This window comes from Chenopodium album, chromosome 16 (genome assembly GCF_948465745.1).
Source record: "Chenopodium album chromosome 16, dcCheAlbu1.1, whole genome shotgun sequence".
NCBI lineage: Eukaryota > Viridiplantae > Streptophyta > Magnoliopsida > Caryophyllales > Amaranthaceae > Chenopodium > Chenopodium album.
Window position 1 is genome coordinate 9,640,797 of NC_137849.1, and position 22,136 is coordinate 9,662,932.

Below are 22,136 nucleotides of genomic sequence, written 5' to 3' on the forward strand. Positions count from 1 at the left end.
TCGAACTCGATATGGCTTAACCTAAATTTGACTTGACTCAAATTCGATTTGTATCCGATCATGCTTGGACCCAACTTTTTCCCGAATCTAATCAAGCTTGAACCAACTTGATTTGGCCTACCGAATATGAGAAGACGAGTAAAAGATTGGATAATTCTCATCAGGGCGGTTTCAAGGGTGTAGGAGGGGGGTTTCCAAGAGTTGGGAAAGGGGGGGTTGTTTTATGAAGTGGGGAAGAGGATGGGGGCAGTTTTCGAGAGTTGGGGAAAGGAGGGGGGTTGTTTTACGAGGTGGGGAGGGGAATGGGGCGATTTTCAAGAGTTAGGAAAAGGAGGGATGTTTTATGAGGTAGGGAAGGGGATGGGGGCCGTTTTCGAGAGTTGGGAAGGAAGGGGGGTTGTTTTACGAGGTGGGAATGGGAATAGGGTTGGGGAAGGGAAGAGGTTCTTTTACGAGGGGTGGGGAAGAGAATGGGAGCAATTTTCGGTGTGGGGAAAAGTTGGCCTGTCGTTTTCAGGGTGGAGGAAAAGGAGGGAAGTTTTCTGGGGGGAAGGATAAGGAGGGGTTGGGTTTTTTTTTCCTGTAATTTTTTGGACCAATCACAGCTTGACACGTGCTAGGTAACCTGGTATAACACGTTATTGAGTTTTGTTCACTGGTAAGGACTTCTAGAAGAAAATATACCTTAAAGTTGGGATTATTTCAAAATAATCAAAAGATGGGGTTAATTTAAAGAAAATCGGTCAAAGTTAAAGCTATTAAAATCAATTTTCCCTTAATTATATCAGTACTGATATAGTTATATCTATACATTGAAGTCATACAATGCTAATAATTGATACGGAATTATTAGATCCTCCATTAGCCAAGGGGACCATGCGGCAAGATTTATCAATGACAAATTCACAACGGCAAAATTGCCGGGCACCAACCATTTAGTTTCGGATTACCTCAATATATGCAGTTGATTGCTCCAATTATACTACTGTAATTGATTTCATACAATATTTTTTTGTTTGAATAATTATAATTTTAGACAAGAAGCCAATAACCACCATCCATAATCATTAATAATAAATAAAAAAATACAAAGTCAACATGTAAAATTTCTCATAAAGATAACGTAACCAAACTGCCTTGGGCAATTTATAATTTCACAAACAAATTCGGTTCCAATAAATCAAGAAATACAGCAATCTTCCAAACACTAAATAAAGGCTAAATGGAACTGAGATTTAAAATACTTATAAAGAAGAAAAAAATCTTTAGTTTGATCAAATAAGTTATCTTCTACGAGTAAATGCACGACATTTGGCAACATGATATGATTAACCCATGACCCGGAGGAAGGAATCCCAAACAGCACCAATGGCAAATACTAGAGGCAAAACAAAGTGGGATCTGTAAGACATCCTTGGAGCATCACTCTTAACGGGAGCTGCTTTAGGCGGTGGAGGGGGCTTCTCGATTCTGACAGACAACTTCATGCCACCAAAACAGAATCCTTTTCCACTGACGAAGTAGCGGTGTCTGGTTACATTAAGTGGAACCACATCCCTTCCAGCTCCTGTAGTCCAGTTTGCCATAGGGTGATCGGTGTTGCAGTTTTCATAGTTAGTCTTGTTCACCTCAAGGACATCCATCTGGTTCCGGTCATACACAAAAACTAAATAGTGGAAAAGAAAAGAAACAGGTTAATGATCAGCTTTTACACACTACGTGGCACAAAAACAAGGAATAATGGAAAACAAAACTTAATACAATCAAGTCGTATAGTGAGTGGAACCAGGTCCCTAACAAGCTATGTTGAAACGCAATAGGCAAAGCCATAATAATACTTTTTGATCCAAAATTCAAAGTCTGACTTGCCATTGTGTATAAACAATCATATACTTGTATATGGGTTAAGGAAACTAATAATGAGAAACACCTTATAATGAATAATGATACTAAACCAAATTGGAAATGACTTTTAAATTTGATGATTAATTTAGATCATACACAAACTCCAAACAATATATTGGGAGATTCACAATTTAAAAAGATTCTAAAGTACTTTTATTTTTACCATTGTTTGGTAGGCATTATACTCCATAATACTTTTAGTTGAGAGTTGGAATTAAAAACGAAAAGAAAGAAAGAAGGAAAGTAAGAGGTATGAACTTCAAAGGAAAAAGTTTCAAAAAGTATGAGGACTTGAAAATTGATGATATGCAGCCTCGGTCCTTATATCTCCAAAAACACTCAAATGACTTTTTAGGTCCCTGCTAAATCACTAAAGCTGTATAGTTTTCACAAGGGCCTCAATAGCTCGACCCCCCTTATAAACTTATTAAGATTTACTTAAGAGCCCCCCTTATAAACTTATTAAGATTTACTTAAGAGAGGATTACTTTTTGACAGAAAGAAAGTCATCTAGAATATTAGAAGACATATAAAAGGGGAGAGCTTGATCATCATCCAAAGAAGAAGATTTTATGAGATTTCTCAAGTTCTCGACTTTCCAAGTCATCAAAACGGAAACCAGCCTCCAGGATTTAATACATCAAAGAGATAATAATAAGTTAAAGCATTTCAGATATCTCACATGGGAGACAAGATCCAGCATATGTGATCAGCTTTGATTCAAATAATTAGTATTAAACTTCTTATTCTGATAACCTCAGTGGAATTTAAAAATTAGATAGATGACTTGGATATGAAGACGATTAAGTTCTCAGTCAAAGAGATTTTACAATCCATTATAAAATAAGTAAAAACATTTTAAAATAACCAAGTTTGTAAAAATCTGTCTGCTACGCTAGTCTTGAATGTGAATCTTTCTTGAGTTCAGATATCAGTTTTTTTATACTTCATTAACACAAATCAGGACCACGCCACGGAAATTGGCAATACATATTGATTATTACAGGCTGTATTTTCTAACCCACACAATGTTCCCACCAAATCCTCATCTGCTCAATAATAATACTTTTGGCATAAGATTATTAGCTACCTTAAGACCATTAGATATTGTGGCTTTTGACAGATCATAAGACCTCGGCGACACGGTTTGCCAGTATTGTATCTCTCTTCCATCAACTTTCACTCCAATTAAGCGCGTTTAATTTGGATGATCAAGCAGGTCAGCTATATGTCTATTCTGGTATTGTCTCTTTAAGGTGAATCTCACTGCTGAAAAATTTGAACTCCCAAACTCCTCACCACAAAAGTGACATATCCTAATATCAGCTAGCAATCTAGCATGAAACAATTCGTCTAGTGTAGCTAATCTAGCTACGTTTTCTTCTTAAATCTCCCACTCTCTAATTTCAAAAAAAAATGTCAATGGCTCATTTCTACAACTAGCAGCCTCAAAGGCACATCCAACATTGCTACATTTACCCGCATAATCTCAAAACAAATTGTCAATGGCTCATTTCTACAACTAGCAGCCTCAGAGGCACATCCGATATTGCTAATTTGCTACATTTACCCATTGCATAATCTACCCACATGAAACAAAAATCGAAACAAATTAAACTTTCACCCATTGTCTTCGGCCACATAAGAATGGGTAATCTACTCACTAGTGTACATTAATTTGTGCCTTAAGACAATGTAACATATCATGGACATTAAATATATGATTAATACAAAACCAATTTAATTACTAATCCCGCATGAAAATGACTTGTAATCAAACATAACTTTGACCATCATTAGTAATAGTCTCATAGATATCAAAACTAAAAATTACTACGAAACAAGAATCTTAAAATTTCATGTTTTGTTCACAGAACTCCAAATGCCACTTAAATTAGTTAGACACCCAACACTAATTAACCCAAAAATCCATTCATTTAACTAAACTATTAAAAGGGTATTCATCAATTTTGCCAAAATTAGAAATTTATTTCAAATTCAAATCAAAAAATAAAACCAACCCAATATAAAACTTGAAAAAAGCAACATAATTAAGATCTAAACAACAAAAACACTGAAATGAACACAAAATAAGATCCAAACAACAGATCTAAACACAAAAAAGTAGAGAGAGAAAGAAGAGAGAGAAATTACATAGCCAATCTCCAAGGTAAAAGTGCTTATCACTAGCCCAAACAGTGTAATTAACATTGGAAGTCCAACCCTTATTTCCTCCAACAATGTAACGTTTAGCAAATACATGAGGCACCATAACCATCACCAAGGCGCATGTTAGCGCCATTGCTAGAATGCTTGACTTCATTGAACTTTTTTGTTTTTCTCTCTCTAAATTTGAATTTTTTTGATGAACCTTTTTTTTTTTTTTTTGAGCTGGTGATTATGCTGGTACTAGAAACTGGTTCTGCTAAAAATATGGGTTCCAGATAATTTTGGTGGGGTTATAAATAATCAATGGTAGTTGTATTATTTTTATACTTTTTTATTTTTATTTTTGTTTTTGTTTTTATTTTTTGGGTTTGAAAGAGTGAAATCTAGAGTGACAGGTTGGAAAGTTGTGTTGAAGATATCTAACTCCCACATGGGGTAGATAATTTGTATTTTTGTTTTTGTTTATATGGTTGTACTCCCGTAATTTTCAATTAATTAAAAAGAGTATGAATTTAATTTAAGAGAATAAATGAAAGTGAAAGGAGTGGAGTTAGCTGTTGTGGTGGCCCTTATGGGCGGTGACCGGCGGTGGCCGGTCGACAGTAGGTGGTTGTTTGATGGGGAGAGATGTGTAAGGAGACTATTTAGAGATACTGTTAATCTATTAGTGTAGTCGTTTTTTTAAAATTATATATGTGTTGTCATTTGAAATCTTATAACTATTTATAATTTAAGTGGATATTGTATTATTTCTAGTACTAGGATAATTCCGCGCATTAACAATAAAATATTTGATCATATATATTAAAAGACATGATGTTAAATATTCTAATTGAATTCATAATTAAAATAAAAATTCTTAAATAATGCTAGCATTAGTGTTCAGTATATAGTTAATATAAGAGGAAAGAAGGAAAAATGAAAGAGCCTACCACCAATTACGTAGTTATTATTTTTTTTTTCTCTATAAGAAAATATTGTTGTTAGTAAAAAAAATTCAGTTTTTATAAAAATGTGTAATTAATTTAGCTTTTCCAAACTTCAGCTTTATCTTTAAAAGAAAAAAAAAAAAAGAAAACAAGAGGATGATGTCACTTATAGTTTTGGCAGGAAATATTTTAATAAAAAGCTGACATATAGACAGTGGTGATGTCAGCGGTTATTCCTTTAATTTATTTATAGACATAAAGGTTTTTAAAAATTGTTCTAATTTGGAAATTGAGTTGAGCTGACAATGATTTGAACCAGATTGGAATTTAAAACCGATTACAAATCGAAACAACTTGTTATTGACATAATCAGTGAGAATGTTTCACTTAATTTAATTAAAATGGTATAGCACAAAAGTTATTGATTTAGTTGTACAGTTGTTTTAATTTTTGAGTTTGGTTATTAATGCATTTTGTTCCAATCATAAACCTTTTCTTCGCTATTAGTTTAGAATAAGTTATTAATAGTTGGTCAAATCATGAAAAGTGTAATTGTATTGGTCCTAACCAATAAATAATTCAACCCTTCCCAAATCCAAAAGTGTTTCGACTTGAAATTTATTCAAACTGATTATTATCTTACTTGAACCTAATTTTACTAAATCTCAAAGGATAAATAACCTAATTTGACGAATCAAATTAGACTCGACCTGAACCCGATCTGAATGTTAGATTGATATATTTTACATGACTCAACTCAAATATGACCTATGACTTAACATGACACCAATGAAACTTGACCTAAATACGAAAATAACCTATAAATAAGCAAAACATAGTATGTGAGGTTTTGTTTGATTCTTATCAATGAGTCATTTAAGAAAATTCCCTTTAGTTATTTTAAAGTGACAATCTCTCCATTTTACTTGGCGTTTTAGAAGATTCATATAAAGTGCATAGATGATGTAGTTTGTTGGTGAATTAAATATTACGTTACTAGATTAGGCTCGTCCGATGCACGATTTTAACATTATTTTAAGATTTTAACTATATTTTTAAGTTTTTTTTTTTTTTTTTTTTTTTTGTGTAATATGTACGTCGTGTAATATGTACGTTGTACAAATAATTTAAGCAAAATCTAATAAATTGAGAAATTAATAAAGAGTAGAAACCCCAATTCATATAATATGTATAAAATATACGGAGCAAGATAAAAAGATAATGTTTATAAGAAAATGAAATAGTCCGACCTTCTTTTAATTTTTTTTTATTATTTTATTTATTTATTTATTTATTTATTTATTTTGGAAACAAATCAATTCATTAATAAAAAACCATCCAGCATCTACAAATGAAATTTAAATTAACAAAAACATAAAATTGAATCAAACTAGGGTTTCCTTCATCAAAGCTACGATCGTTGAAAAGATCTTGCACTGTGGTACATCTCTCGCACACATCGCTAGAATATACAGCCTTTTCGAAGAGACAGTCTAACAATTTGTTGTAGCTGTAAGGATGATTTTCATCTGATTCGCTTGAACCCATTCAAAAACTTGACAACCATTGCGATCCCGAACAAATCTTTACCAAGGAACTGATAATAGCGCAAAAGATGATTACTTTTTGATAAACCTTAACACACAAAAAAACCCTAAACGCAAACAAATAACTAAACTGACAAAAACTAACGACTCCACCATAAGGAGACAGGCAAATATCTACACTAGCTTAGATTTATTGAAACCTAAAATGCAAAGACTAAAGAAAATTAAGGGAAAATGGTCGAGAATAGTCTAATTTTCGAAGAAATTAGACTATTTCTGGCCAAACGGCCAAGATTTTGGAGAAACCCTAGAAAAGAGCAGGAGAGAAGAGAAGAGGAGAGGCGATAGAGATCAGCTAATAATATACAATATTAATGAGATTAAGTGACCTTCCTTTAATTTCTCCAATGGAAATTGCATAATTAATCAATTTAAATATAAAATATGTTAGGAAAATGTATAATTAATTTATAGTTTTCAAATTTTTATTTATGTTGAAAAAATAATAATAATGTCATTATTAGTTTTGGAGGGAAATTTTTTTATAAGAGGTTGACATGTGGAAATTAATGACATTAGCGGTAATTAATTTAGTTATATTTATTTATTATTTATAGATAATAAAGAAAAAAATAACGAAGAATGTACGAGTAAGGATCACAATATCTATATGAACGGAGTTTTTCATCTTTCCTCCAATATGATGTATAGGGCCCAAATTACTTAAGACGGGCTTGATGAGGAGAGTTAGAAGATAAGGGAACCATATGTCACGTGCCGACTACTTTTCCCTAATCACGCACCGTGCGCCACTCGCTTACCGTCGTAAGACGAGTCAGGCTTTCTCCGTTGGCACTACTCCTTGTGCCCACGTAGCACAACCCTTTGTGTTGATCAAAGATGTTTGCTAGCAAGTCTCCTTGGTGCTAACAAGTTCCCTTGGTTGAACTAAGCACTCTCCTTAATGCCTTAGTCTGAATTTACGACTAAGTGTCGTAGATAATTGAGCACACGAGCTATCATCCTTGCTAGTATGCCCGATCACTCACTTGGTACCCTCGTGCCTTGGTTTTCCTCACACTCTCTAAGTGTTTGAAGGAAAGGATTGAGTTGCAAGAGAACACAAGTGCTTTTGGAATGCTTTTTGTATTACTCTCAATTTGAATGTACAAATGATCCTAGGAGCCTATTTATATTGCTCCATCCTAGCTACAAGTTGTATCTAGAATAATCCTAACTTCCTCAAATGGAGAGTTCTAGACTACAAGTATCTAGAGAGTTCCCACCTCCTTAGGAACTACATAAATGGAGGTTTCTACACACATCTAAGCCTAGAATGATAAGGACTGACCTAGAACATTCTAGAACTTTACAAGACTTATGTACATATGTAGAAGAACCTAGAAGACTCCTACTATGTACCAGACCTTCCTTGATTATTCTAGAGTCATCCACTCTAGAATAGTCTTCCAAAAAACCTTGTAGATAGCTTCGGAACCTTCTAGAAGCTTCCAGCGTTTTCCGGGCTACTTGCTGCCAAAACTTGTAATTTGGGACCTCATCTCGGAAAACCGACACCACCATGGTCTTCTTTGGCCCAAAATACGGTAGACCCCTAAATTTGGGCCCATTTGGATTTCGTTTGGGTCTCCAAATGACCTATTATTGTGTTACTGTCACTTGGATGTTTACTAGGAAAATAGCACCGGATTAAAATAAAGCTCTTTGGGGGAAAGTGCTTAGCTGAGCACCAAGACAGGCCCCTTAGCCCCGATTGTAACCTTGCTGTCTAGTGACCCAGATGATGTCCATGGTTGGCAAGGGAGATGACCCGTGACACGTAGCCGTAGGTTGTGGAGGACAAAGGTCAAAGGAAAAAAGGGTATCCAACGACATCAATCACCATTATCACCGTCAAGTTCATCAACCATTATTGATTATTAGGCTCATCAATCCATAACTACCTTTGGAGATGCATATACAAATTTGCAGGTACATACAAAAATTATACTTAAAAATTCCACTTAGTGTTGGTTTTTTAATTTCAAAAAGAGACTATACCTATTTAAAAATAAACTCATTTAATTACATATATTTAATTCCTAAAAAAAAACATATATTTAACTTCTACTCTCAACTTATACTTTCCCGTTAACCGTGTTTTGTGATTTATACTTAATGAAAAATATGTGAAATATTGTTAGATTTGTTACGATATAAATATCAACTTAGCAAGGGTGACTCCTATTCTAGCCTTCAAAATATCAACTTAGCAAGGATAGGCTCCTTTTCTAGCCTCAAAGGTTAGATTATGAGCACAAGCCACACCTAGTCTTGGAGCGTAATAATAGCGACAGTAGGAGAGGTTAGTAATAATGCGACTAATGCCTTAGACTGTGTTCCTCACTTGGATTGTTGCGCAACTTGGGTTCTTTAGAATTGATCAACTAACTTTAAATCCGTTATGAGCTTCACTACCAATGTTACGTCACCACAAATATTCTTGTTAAACATTATTATACAGATAAAATTTTGCTTATAAAAATTATGTAGAGTAATTATGAGTATAAAAGTGTACAATAATTAATAATTATGTCCCTTTTAAAATTAGTAGGTATAACATAATCCAAATGTTTAACCTAAACAACAAAAAGCAACGTTTATGTACAAGTATAACCAGTACTCTGTCTACACCCGCAAGTAGCTAAATTATTTCAAAGGACATTAGTACAGTAACCCTAATGAGCTGACCATCATGTTGAGATCAGTCAACCGGCAAACCGAACCCATCGCACACATCTTCTTTGCAATGACTTCGCCAAATAGGAAGACGCAAACCAGTCCTTGAGTAATGTCATTTCCGATCACACAACATTCCAACTCCTAGTCCCACCTAAATTGCTCAAATTAATGTATAACTGCATTAAACTTCCATCTTTACAACTCATGATGAAACCAGCAGAAGCTTTGTCCAGCAGGTAGTTTTTTTTTTTTTTTTTTTTTTTCTCCCTTTTTCTTCTTCTTTGACAAAGAGTACTATTAATGAAAAGCATGATTACAACCTTAACTAGGTAAAGAAAACAGAATTACACAATAGAACATTGGGGGTCGGACCATATAACGTCTTACGATTAGGAAACCAAGTGTACTCGGTGGGACGTGATTCTATTTTTTAGAGCCGCTTAACCTGCAAAACAAAGAGTTAGTAAAACATGCTGGAGACTTACTTTGCAGAGTGGCATATTTCCTTCTAAACCTGGGACGGAAAGACGAGACAAAACCCAACAATAATTCAGAGGAGGAAGTTCTTGGGTGAACGGAAGTCTGCAGAGGGGAAGAAACAGGCGAAACTAGTAGGAGTATTGACGCAGCTTCACATGATGACTCATGACCTGCCATACCTGTGGATGGATCTTCTTGCATCAAATCTGGAGTTGTTCCACACCTATAGTGCCCTTCCACAAGGGGGTGACTAAACTCCACTGGTGGAGAAACTTCTTGAGTTTCACCACTATCCATCTTTTTGACAGGATTGGCTACTCGGATGGTAATGAAATTCTTTTGGCGAGGACAAAAGGATTGTACTGTTCGCCCTTTGGAAATCGCTTCATACATTGTTGGAGTGAGATGCAAATAGGAATCAATTCGCTTCCGGCTTGAAAACCAGAATCTTGACCCTGTCAGATTTGGGTTTTTTGTTTTTGAAGTGCCCTTCAAAACACAATTGTTATCAATAACGTTGGGCCTAAGATCTTGGTTGGTAGGGTTGACTTTACCCTCTAAATCCAAAGAATTGCCATCAACGTCCTTTTCCATTTTGGTGTCGTCTTTCACACCTGTACAACTACGAACATGACCATCATCACGACCATCTCCTTCCTTTCTTTTCCCTTTTTTTTCCTAACTTCCTACCATTATCTTCCTTCCCACAACGAACATAATCTCTAAACTTCTCATCTTTCCTTGTTACTGCTAGTGCCTCATCAACAAATTCCGGAGACCAACCCAATAAGGATATCACCACCTTTAGTTTTTGTTGGGACTCACTATTATTGGGATCTATTTTAAGGGCTTGTGCAAGGTCCATGAAAGCTAAGGTTGGTTTATTGAGCCCTAATTTGGCAATCGCCCTTCTATAGTAAGCTTTTACATTAGTAGTATCAAAACACAAAACCGCTAAGCATAATTAACCCACTCTATCATAGTCTTTTACCTTGATGAAGCAAGCACCCAAGTTCAGATTAAGGGACACAGTAGTGCCCAAAAACATCAATTTATCCTCTTCACTACAGACTGAAGCAAAGGACAACATTTTAAGAGCAAGAGAGTATTTTGCAATAGCAGACCCCAATTGATTTTGCTGGTAGAACATGTTTCCCTCACCTTTTAATCCCTTAACAAAATTTAGAATCCCAAAAGGATTCTCCAACTGCCCAACTGAAAACTCTAACTCATGAGAGAAATACAAAACATACCCCTTAGTTCCTCAAAACTAGCCATAAAGACTGAAACAAAGCAAAATAAAACACCAAAGGAAAGCAGAAAACTAAACCACTAGGCTTCCCTTTAAATACACAAAAGTAAAAACCATACCAGAAAGAAGCGAAATCCGGCGACCAAAGGAAACCCCAACCTTATTGCCACCAATTGAAAGGCTCCAGAGAACGGTGACGAGTGAGCCGCGAGACGGATATATTTATTAACGCAAGTAACGGAAATTAACAGCAGTAAGTGAAAATAACGGCTAGGTTAGGCTCGCCGGCGACGGCTAGGTGGACCGCGCCAGTCGCCGACAAGCAGGGGCTGAGAAATAGGAGGGCGGTGGAGGCGGTGGAGGATAAGGATGGGGTTAGAGAGAAAGGGTCCAACGTCCTCAACTTTTTTTGTTGAGAAGATAGTTTGATTGTTTCTTTCCTGCAGGTAGTTTAGTACCTTATCTAAGATGGTCATAGATTCAGGCGTTCAGCCAAACTAGCTTACATAAACCAGCAGATCAAACTTCCCCTCCCTTGCTTTCATTACCTTTAAAAGCCGTATCACACCCCATTTGCTTAAGCTTATTTAAAGACGACGACACAGTTTTTCAGGCTTTAACAGTTAAACTATCCAGAGAACTAAACAATCATACATTCTGATCTCGAACTGTGAACCTATCTGCGCTATATCACCAAAACAATGAACGGTCTGAATGAACAATCTTTAAGAAATGCAATGCCACAAAAAATTCTATAGACAAGTCCTGTAACAAAAACAGAAAAGAGCTTAACCATACCAAGACTGATAACTAACAAAGTACAGAATGCCTTCTCTTTGGGGCTACACTAATGGTTCATGAAATCATGAGTTCATCAATATATCATTTTTTCCCCAATCATTAAGGAAACAGTTACACAGGGGTCAAGGGCTATACAAGCTAGTGAGCTATACATTAAACCCGTATATTATCATGCCCATCGAATTGTCCATAGTTCACATTGATACAAACAACCAAAAAAAATGCTGAGTTCGATTGTATAATCTCATCGCACTCTAGGAAAATGAGGCTAAGTTCAATCCAACCTTCTTAATAAGTAATCAACTTGAACCTCTTTTGTTAAAGGCATAATCCATTTCCCATACAGATTGGCAACCAAGCTAGGTTTGATCTTGTAAGCGGGGCATGACTCGTCACCAATAGCATCTGGGTTGACAGGCACCTCAAGTCCAAATGTTTTGGCTTTCATTTCAACTCTTCTCTGTACAGCTAGCTCCACTGCCTCATATGTCAGCAAATTCATCAATTGATCTTTATCCTGCAACGTAGAGTACCAACATCAGAGAAGAGCTTCTAGTGCGCTAACTAGCCAAACTAGCTACAAATATTTATTTGTTAATGTGTAAGATTTAAAAACTCTTACTTGTGCCGCAATAGCAGCTGTATAGATATCAGGTGAAGCTCGAAACTTTGCCTCTGCCACATACTTGCCATAATGTATTCTTTTAGAGAGTGCCTGCAAGAAAGAAGATGAACTTAGCAGAACTGTTCAGCACTATGTCCTCATAGAAAGAAGTACAAAACTATTCATTCATATTTTACTGAAGGTTCTGTAACCAATGCCACCAATCCTTCATGGCAAATTTTATAATTGCTGCAGTTTGTCCTATAAAAACCAGTTCAGTGCCTCAAGTCTCAAAATTAAATTAGTGATTTGCCAGCAATATGATCATTAAATATACAGAAGTAGAGTTCATGCCAAGCTCCTTATAGCAGTGCAGAAACTTTGCATGACTAAAATATAGCAGCCAAATGTAGAAATGATGAAATGATGAGCTTGTAAAGGTCCTGGCCTTAGTGATGTATGCAGACTAAACTCTTAATAATCGAAGCTAGTAGAGTGGTTCTACCAAGATGAACATGTACTCCATATATATCCTTTAGAGCAGGTTAAGTAAAAGTGTGTACTAAGGTGTAAATCTGCTCACTAATCTGTGTACTCCAAACCTAACAGCTGGAGGAAAAGGAGAGATTAAAGCCGCAGTCTGCAGGGATTTTATTAAAAGTCTCCAGGTAACACAAGCATTCTGTTAATAGAAAAACAAGAGTACTATTTATGCAGAATACACTTTGGACTCTCAACATTGCATTGCTTAGCGAACACTAACTTAAAATATATACATTGATTAGAAGGTAAATGAAGCATCCCTCCCATGGGCAAAAGTGGGGAGGATGTGAAGGAAAACTCCACATTTGAGATGAATAAGTCTCTTTCTCTATGGTTATTACGATTAGAAGACATTCCATCCCGATTACGAAAGGTTAACAAAGGTAAGGTTGTAGTACACATAGACCTCCCTAGGAAGTAGGAACTCCAATGCAGAAGCTTTCCATGGCAGTTGTTAATGTGGTCAGAGACTGTCAGACTACTGGGAAAAGGGAACTACCAAAGTTCTCCAAACAAGATAATACAGCAGATACGAGCCTCAGATTACGATGCTGTTAGGACAATATCATAGCTCAATTGGAAATAAAATTATGCAAGAAGAGAAGGTTACAGCAACTTCTTACCAGCAACCCATGAATCTAGAAACTTAAAGTGCGTGTAAATGTCCATTTCTCCTAAAATTAAAGTGAAAACTCAGCTTATTGTAAAACCGTTCTTTTGATTATATTGTCACACCAAATCACAATAACTAAATGCAACTATTGTGAAGGTAGATAACTAGCTCAAGTATTCATACCTGTAAGCATATTGTGTCACAAGTAGCAGAAGAGCCACAGTTTCCATCGTCTCCATCCTTTACAAGTCTTGGCAGAAGGTCATTGAAGTACATATCCCAAATTAATTTGTTTATATTAATTGAATCAGCATGAGGATGGAGAACCTACATATAAAGTAGCAGTAGTTGACATAATCAGAACAAATGACCAACAAAATTCAACCAATAAACAATCAATAACTTTTAAATTTGCATCAGACAGCGTTACACTACACATATAAGATCTTAAGATCACATCCATTGTATCTGAAAGAGAAAGGGAAGCTTATATAGTATTTCTCTTGATTAATGCATCTTCTATAAACAATTTTTTTATACTACCATCTAAAAGCATAGACACTAAAGACTTGAATGAAATTGTATGAATTTCAAGCTAATAGTTGCATCTTCTTTATTCTGCCATGCCCTATACTTCCATTTTCTAAAAATTTAGGGTTTTTTTTAATTTATTTTTATTTATTATTTTTTTTTTCCCCTGTGTTTGACTGATCAGAGCAAGCAGCATTCCAAAGTCTCATTCATTTTCTTTCCTTTAATATGAATCAAGATTCTTTAATGAATTTCTTCACAAGTGAAAAGTGGGCGGCGCCGCGGAGCTGGTGAATGTCCAGCAAAGTGCTTAGAAATTGATGATTTAACCAATTAAGGGAAAAATAAGTCTTTTGTTTCCTCTTCAGGCTCCAGGCGGCTTCTGTTGACTCCCATCCAGTAACTCTCACAAGTCTCTCACTCTCACGCAGAATTTTGCTGATTTCATTTACACATAAGTACAAAGCTGATTTCATTTACACGTAAGTACAAAGCTGATTTCATTTACACATAAGTACAAACACAGAGTATCCAGGAAAGGTATAAGTGTATTACCATTCATAAGTTAACATTTTACTAAGTGGATGGACCATTGAATTCATCAACCTAAGAAATACAATATAAGGCATCACACTATATTTAAGATACAATTATGTTGAACATATTTGTCTCAAGGCTGTTATTATGCTTCATCAGTAAGAATGTTATGATCTATCCCGACATTCAAAAGTTAAGCTAATATCTCTTGACAAAAGTCACAAAACAACTAGTTCAATTATCACAGGCTACATAATATTCAAACAATAGCTTCCACTATGATACAGCCTGTTAAAGCAAAGCCTATTTAAGTTTAGCCTACAAAAGCTGATTAAAAGCCTTTCTCATAAGTATAAAGAAGCTGGCTTATTTTAGATCCCCTACAGATCTATATGTTGTCTCAAATGGAATATATTGACATCTAATAAAGTAACATGATCTGTCAAAAGAAAGAGCATGAGTATAATATGACGTACTTCAATATCTAGCATAACTTTTTTGACAGGAAAAATGGATTATATTAACAGTTGAAGTAGTACAAGAAAAGAGGAAAAGCTGTCCTCTCAAAATACCAAATTTACAGAATAACCCAATTTCGTTGAACTTCCCCAATAGTAAGTAGTAACTCTTGTAAGCTCCAAACGCCTTAGTCCATAATGACACTGAATAAGTGACTTTGTTCCACCACAAATCAGAAGACAAAGAGCTTCGAGAAAAGACATAGGAGTTTATTTCCAGCTTTCCAGGAACACATACCACATATTTTCCATGAAGGCAATGCGGATTGAACCATAGAAAACTCTCCTTACCAAGCACCTAAAAATAAATCTGAAACCAATTCATAACCTCAAAAGGGAATACCCAAGACTCCTCATGTACAGCAAACAAACTACTCCAGAGGTACTAGTCATCTCATGTTGGAAAAAAAAAGAGTGAACAAGACTTTATTAGCACTGCAAACAAGTCTATGTCCAGTTAAATAACCCACCTCAACCTATGTATTTGGAGCATGTCATCAGTGTTAATATTCCATACTTAGCTTGACTTAAAAGCTGGAAATTGAGGAGAGCAATTCACACAAACTAGTAAAGATTTACATGTAAGAGAATCTGGATGAATCCCCATCCACACCTTAGAATCAGTGAGAGCATTTGTGATAGACTCATGCTTGCTGGACTATCACACATTCACACACACCTTTAACACAGAGTAAAGAGGGAAAGGATCAAATCCTTGATTGAAAATGTTGAAAATCAGGGATTTGTACAAGCTAGCAACTTTAGGATGCAATTGTCAATCTCTATTATTGACTTTAGGTCACCACTCTCATAATAGTGACTTGAGATCACAAGTCTCTAAAGATTTACTCCAAATTTCTGCCTTCTACTTTCTTCCCTCTCTCTATTTATACTAAAGCTAAAGATTACTAACCTACTAATACTAGACTTCCCAAATTGCCTCTCCTAAGATTAGTCTATTACAAAATCCTCCTCAATACCAAAATGAAGGTATAAAATGACTTTTTTTTTTACCTTTAAAAGCCACTATCTGAACTTACAAGCCCTTTTCCAAAAGTTACCTAAGATTATTGACCCTAAACTGAAATTAATTGAACTTAGTCTTAAACTCAACTTGGGTAACCCTTACCCGGACTTTAAATTTCATATTTATTTTTAGAGTGAAAAGGACAAACCCTTAGTTTTATTTTCCTGTCTATTAAAAGTGGGTAACCCTTACCCGGACTTTAAATTTCATATTTATTTTTAGAGTGAAAAGAACAAAGCCTTAGTTTTATTTTCCTGTCTATTAAAAGTCTTGTTTTCTTAAGTTTCATATCTTCCACCTTACACTCACAAATAAATCATACACGGGTTTTTTTTTCAAGAGTTTATGAATTTTTATTTTAATAAATCAAAAACCTAGCAGGATGGATGGCATACATAATTGCATATAATTAATTCCACATAAGTGACTGCCAAGTTGTTAATCAAAAAGTAAAAGGATGAGAGGATGGTGATGACTCCATAATTGTTTGTCATTCAATAACTAAATGTTAATAACAACATTAAGAAAGAAAAATGGGAGATACGTTAAAAATACTTCATTACCTGAGGATATTGCATAGGTGGCAATAATGGTTCAGGTAAATCCTCAGGAAAAAAAGGATGCTCATCTGGGCTCTTATATCTTCCCACCTAAATGCAAAGGGATAATAACAATTAGAAGTCAAGCACATTATTACATTTCTATCTAGTTATACTTGAGAACTTCAAATTTTATGATACCTGAGCATGAAGCTTTTCAGTTTCCTTAAGCATAAATTCAATCAAAGACCCATGAAAGCCATGCAAAGGGAACGCGTCAGGATTGTATGTGTCAGCATTGTAACAAAATTGCGATCTCTCTAGAAGACCAAATATGATACTATCTTCTTGTCGAATCAAGGAGTTCCGAATACCATCTAGGGTCAAGCTTTCACTCTCATCAATTCTTGTCTTAGGCTGTACGCTACAAAAGTTGAAGTCTTAAATTAATTCAACTTTCACTAGGATTTCATTGATACTTCAAAAACATCACAATCAAGTCAATAAGTTGTGCCATATATTTTCCTCCATAAACATTAGTATGAGAACTTATATTTCCATTATGGTTATTCTCTGCCATCAGGCTCTTCCTTTATCCCCTGGCCCTCTCATCTGAGAGATATCCAACATTTTATATGCCTACTACTATGACATTAAAGTGTATTTTAGAGAAGATTTCCAAACATCTTAAAGCACAAATGTTGGACGCTTGTATGACATCAGCCACTTTTGGTAAATCCTTTCAAAATAGTGGCATTACCATTTACCAACATTCTTTGATGGTACAGGTGCAGGGGAATAGGGTACACTACTAACAAACTGAGATTAGGGACAACAGATAGGAACATCAAAGGCAGCTAAATTTATAACAGAAATAAATTTTGCTAACTGGAAAGACCAGGGGAAACCATCACGGTGTTTGCTTTAGACTTCTCCTAATTTTAATTGCATGAACAAATTTAGCAAGAGCTAGTAATTCAGTAATCGTTACTTGTTACTTGTCACTTGTCAGCTTAATCAGACAGACAACTGTAGTTATTCTGAAAAAGAAACTTTAACAGATGCCAACGAAAGCACTCTGTTATTTTAACAAAATTATAGTTGTGTGGATTGTATACAGCTTTTAGGCAAAGCATAGAACCATATTCTTTTGAGTAAATAAATCCTTTGCATAGGCATTTGGAGAGAATCAAGAGATTCCATGGGCAATTAAAGAGAATCAATATAATTCCATTGGGAGCTTTAAGCATAGAACCATATTTTTCCGAGTAAATAAATCCTTTGCATAGGCATTTGGAGAGAATCAAGAGATTGCATTGGTAATTAAAGAGAATCAATATAATCAACACATACCAAAGGCAAATCGAAAAGAATCAATAGACTCCATAGGCAATTTGGAGATAATCTGTAGATTCCTTTTCTGAGGCAGGATCAATCATAGGACTCCTAATCTAGGCAGTGACTAGTCTGGAAGAGTTCGTCTTCCATCTAATTCATGTCATTTTCTCTTAGGCACGCGTTACAAAATGTTCCGATAAACCCTTTTCCACCCACATTCTCCAAAGGGACTGTAGAAATTGTTTCAGAAAACAAACTTTTCTGTCTTTTTTTCAGCCAAAACAAGCCTAAATTATAACATATCTTCCAACTTAATCAGCTAGTTACATCTTTCTATTTGTGGAGATATAGGGTCAAACCAACAACATTGGCTCCATTTCAACCACAGTCAGCAGATTCACAGGTTCGAAAACTATACTGTCCACTAACACAAAAAATTAACTCAATTCCAAAAGACAAAGATCAATAGATTCAATAATCAACCAGTACATATAACATATTAAAGTATTTGCACAACCACCCACTAAAGCCAAGAGTTGAAGCAAAAGACAAACATTAAGTAAATTTAAACTTCGACCACTACACCAAACAATATAAAAAAATAAAAACAAGCAAATTCTCAAATCACCAAAAAGCAAACCAAATAATAGAGCAAATAAAGCAATGTAGCAGCAATAATTCATCAAATTAATCACTAAAAACATGGGGAAATATTTTTTTTAATAAAAAAAAGAGTAAAAGAGCAGAAATGCTTTTATACCCAGCAACAATTGAAGAAACGTTAGAAGATTGAATGCCCTTCATTGACGAATTTGTCCTTCTGAAAAAGCTAAAGCTGCAATTTTTTCCATTCTGGTAAGGAAGAACATTAAAGGGTATCCTTAATTTTTCTGGGTTAGTCCTAAAATAAGCTTGAGTTTGAGATTTTGAAATCAACAGTTTTGCCTCCATTGATGAAGAAGAAAGATACCCAGGTCAAGATTTAAGCAGAAGAAGAAGGGGAAGAATATTGGAGAATATAGTTGATGGAAAACAGTGGATTTATGCAAATACAATGTACTGTATATATATACAAGTATGAAAAGAGAAGAGACGTTAGAAATTGAGAAAGTGGAAAATAGTGGGAGATAACTATAAGAGGCGGAAAAATTACGAAACTAAGAAGTTAGGTGGCGAAAGAAGAAAGAAGAGGAAGAGGAAGAGGAAGAGGTAGGTATGTGAATGGGTAAAGCCAAGAAGTGGAAGGCATGCCTCAATGCCTATAATAAGATAATGAGGTTGAAATATAGTCTTTTACGTTTAACTCGTAAGTTGAGAAAGATATGGTAAATAGTAGAAAAGATTAATAAAATTGTACAAGAGAATTGAGATTGAAGATATTGATTAGGAGATTTTATTTTTTTCCTATCAAACGGCCCTTTATTAAGACATTGAGGTTGAAATATGCTCTCTCATATTTGACTCGTAATAAATTGATGAGAAACATAGCGAAAAAGTAAAAATGGTTAACGAAATTGGAGAAGATATCAAGGATTAGAGATCGAGGATTGATTAGCATTTTTTTTTTCAGCCATGACTAAATAAAACACCGAATTTGAAGTGCGCTGAGATTGTTCACCCACGTTATATATGACTCATAATTAATGAGAATAATAGCAAAATTAGGTAAAAACAACTAACAAGTTGGAAAAGTGATCAAGGCACGTTTGTATCAAGACTCAAGAATGTTTTTTTTTATATATTATTATTATTATTATTTTATTTATTTATTTATTTTAGTCTGCGTAGTGTAGTTGTGTGGATGGTCAAAATTAAGTTAATTTGTAAGAGGCGAGAAAGTAAGGTGAATTGGTTTCGTGAAGTGTTTTTAGTGAAAATTGTCATGCGCATACGCGACTTTGGAAATTGAATGTAACAAATTAATGTTGTTGAACTAAGAAGTTGGAGAAGTGATCGAGGCATGCATGTAGTGGAGGGCATGCCTATATCAAGACTCGAGATTTTTATTTTTTTTTATTTTTTAGGGTCTGTATAATGTAGTGTGTGGATGGTCAAAATTAAGTTCTAAAGAGGTGAGAAAGTAAGGTGAATTGGTTTCGTGAAGTGTTTTTGGTGAAAATTGTATGCACATACGCGACATAAAAAAAATTAAATGTAACAAGTTAATGTTGCTCAACTAAGAAGTTGGAGAAGTGATCGAGACATGCATGTAGTGGAGGGCATGCCTATATCAAGACTCGAGAATTTTTTTTTTTTTTTTTTTTTTTTTTGGCCTGTATAATGTAGTGTGTGGATGATCAAAATTAAGTTTTAAAGAGGTGAGAAAGTAAGGTGAATTGGCTTCATGAGGGGTTTTTGGTGAAAATTGTTATATGTATATGCGACGGTTAAAATTGAATGTAACAAATTAATGTTGCTTAACTAACAAATTGGAGAAGTGATCAAGGCATGCTAGTATCAAGAAGTGGAGGGCATGCCGGTATCAAGACTCAAGAGTTTATTTATTTATTTAGTTTTTGATCGGTGTAGAGTAGTGTCTGGATGGTCAAATTAAGTTTGTATGAGGTGAGAAAATATGGTGTGTTGGCTTAGTGAGGTGTTTTTGGTGAAAATTCCTATGCGCATATGCGGCGTTGAAAATTGATTGTAACAAATTAATGTTTTTTTTTCTTTTTTTTTTTGGTGGTGTAGTGTAGTGTGTGGATGGTCAAAATTAAGTTAGTATGAGGTGAGAAAGTATGATGAGTTGGATTCGTGAGGTGTTTTTGGTGAAAATTGTTATGCGCATACATAAAGTTGGAAATTGATTGTAACAAATTAATGTTGCTCAACTAATTAGTTGGAAAAGTGATGGAAGCATGCCTGTATCAAGAAGTGGAGGGCATGCCTGTATCAAGACTCAGGATTTTATTTATTTTTTTTTTTTTTTTTTGTCGGTGTAATATTGTATGTGGATGGTCAAAATTTAATTTATAGGAGCTGAGGTGAGAAAGTATGGTGAGTTGGCTTCGTGAGGTGTTTTTGGTGAAAATTGCTATGAACATACGCGACGTTGAAAGTTGATTGAAACAAACTAGTGTTGCTTTAGTGAAATTACTAAAATAGTAGTCGTTTTAATTTTTTCACTATCTTTCTCACTAATTCTTTAGTCAAACGTGGGAGAGCATACTTCAAACTCGTTGTCTTTATTTATGAAAGCGTCAAATGAAAACACCAAGCGGCAAACAACATATGACAAGTGGCAAGTTGTTTCCTGCTTTGCTTCAATGAGTATCTGAATCCATCTGTACGTTAATTCAACAACTTAAATATATAGTTTTGTTTCCGATAAGAGATTATTATATAGTTGTTACATACATAGCTTGAAAGTTGTATAGTAATTGAATTGGCAACATATTTCCCTATGAGGATTTAGCCGCATAGCATCACCTTGAAAACGATTGTAACAAACTAGTCATTTTCTGTAGATAAACTAAAGAAACGCCGATGTTTGTGAAAAAGATAATAAAGGCAATTTAATTTATTAATTATTGTCGTTAAAGTAATTGATTTTATTGGTTTTAGCTTTACAAGTAACTAAGTATTTTATGATTGAAGTGTAATCTATATCATTTAATGCAAGCCATGATGTTTAGAAATCAAATAAAAAGTAATTTAACACATTTATAATTGTCTTTATATACTCCATAGTCCATAATATTACAGACATTTGAATATTAAGTGATAATAATAAATAATACGTAGTATTATAACTTCTCAAATTCCTACATAACTAGGCAGTTTAAATGATTAAATTTTATTAAAAGTAAGTCAAGGTCATGTCAATAGTTATTTATAAGAACAATTACTATGATATTTATACAAAAAGAAATTTTGGTAATATTAATCAAATTTGAAAATTTCTCTCAAATGAATGGTTGAGATTTAATTCAATTATATAGTATGGAGTAGCAAACTAGCTACATATTTTTTTTAGCCATTGACAAGGTTTCCCAATTTTTATGCATCTTCAACATCACCATCAACAAAGCCAACATCACCATCAACTTTGTCAAAAAAAA

General features: G+C 34.6%; 2 protein-coding genes across 2 annotated transcripts; both read right to left on the bottom strand.

Moving 5' to 3' along the window:
• Window positions 1–1,086: 1,086 nt before the first annotated feature.
• On the bottom strand, window positions 1,087–4,314 carry LOC145586218 (early nodulin-like protein 17). The gene is made up of 2 exons (XM_081642995.1): window positions 4,060–4,314; window positions 1,087–1,666 (listed from the first exon to the last, which is right to left on the bottom strand). The coding sequence occupies exons 1-2, from the start codon at window positions 4,226–4,228 to the stop codon at window positions 1,329–1,331; spliced, it is 507 nt and encodes a 168-aa protein (XP_081499121.1). The 5' UTR covers window positions 4,229–4,314; the 3' UTR covers window positions 1,087–1,328.
• Window positions 4,315–11,792: 7,478 nt separating this feature from the next.
• LOC145584866 (chorismate mutase 1, chloroplastic-like) lies at window positions 11,793–19,318 on the bottom strand. The gene is made up of 6 exons (XM_081641653.1): window positions 18,836–19,318; window positions 16,939–17,161; window positions 16,762–16,848; window positions 13,769–13,912; window positions 12,448–12,540; window positions 11,793–12,342 (listed from the first exon to the last, which is right to left on the bottom strand). The coding sequence occupies exons 1-6, from the start codon at window positions 19,024–19,026 to the stop codon at window positions 12,100–12,102; spliced, it is 981 nt and encodes a 326-aa protein (XP_081497779.1). The 5' UTR covers window positions 19,027–19,318; the 3' UTR covers window positions 11,793–12,099.
• Between the last annotated feature and the right edge of the window lie 2,818 nt (window positions 19,319–22,136).

Excerpts from the sequence above, each read along its gene's own strand:
- LOC145586218 (XM_081642995.1), bottom strand. The coding sequence starts at position 4,228 with ATGAAGTCAAGCATTCTAGCAATGGCGCTAACATGCGCCTTGGTGATG. Across the intron at positions 1,667-4,059 it reads TTACCTTGGAGATTGGCTAT|TTTTTGTGTATGACCGGAAC; the intron begins GTAATTTCTCTC and ends TCCACTATTTAG.
- LOC145584866 (XM_081641653.1), bottom strand. The coding sequence starts at position 19,026 with ATGGAGGCAAAACTGTTGATTTCAAAATCTCAAACTCAAGCTTATTTT. Across the intron at positions 17,162-18,835 it reads GTTTCTTCAATTGTTGCTGG|CGTACAGCCTAAGACAAGAA; the intron begins GTATAAAAGCAT and ends CAACTTTTGTAG. Across the intron at positions 12,343-12,447 it reads CAGCTGCTATTGCGGCACAA|GATAAAGATCAATTGATGAA; the intron begins GTAAGAGTTTTT and ends TCTACGTTGCAG.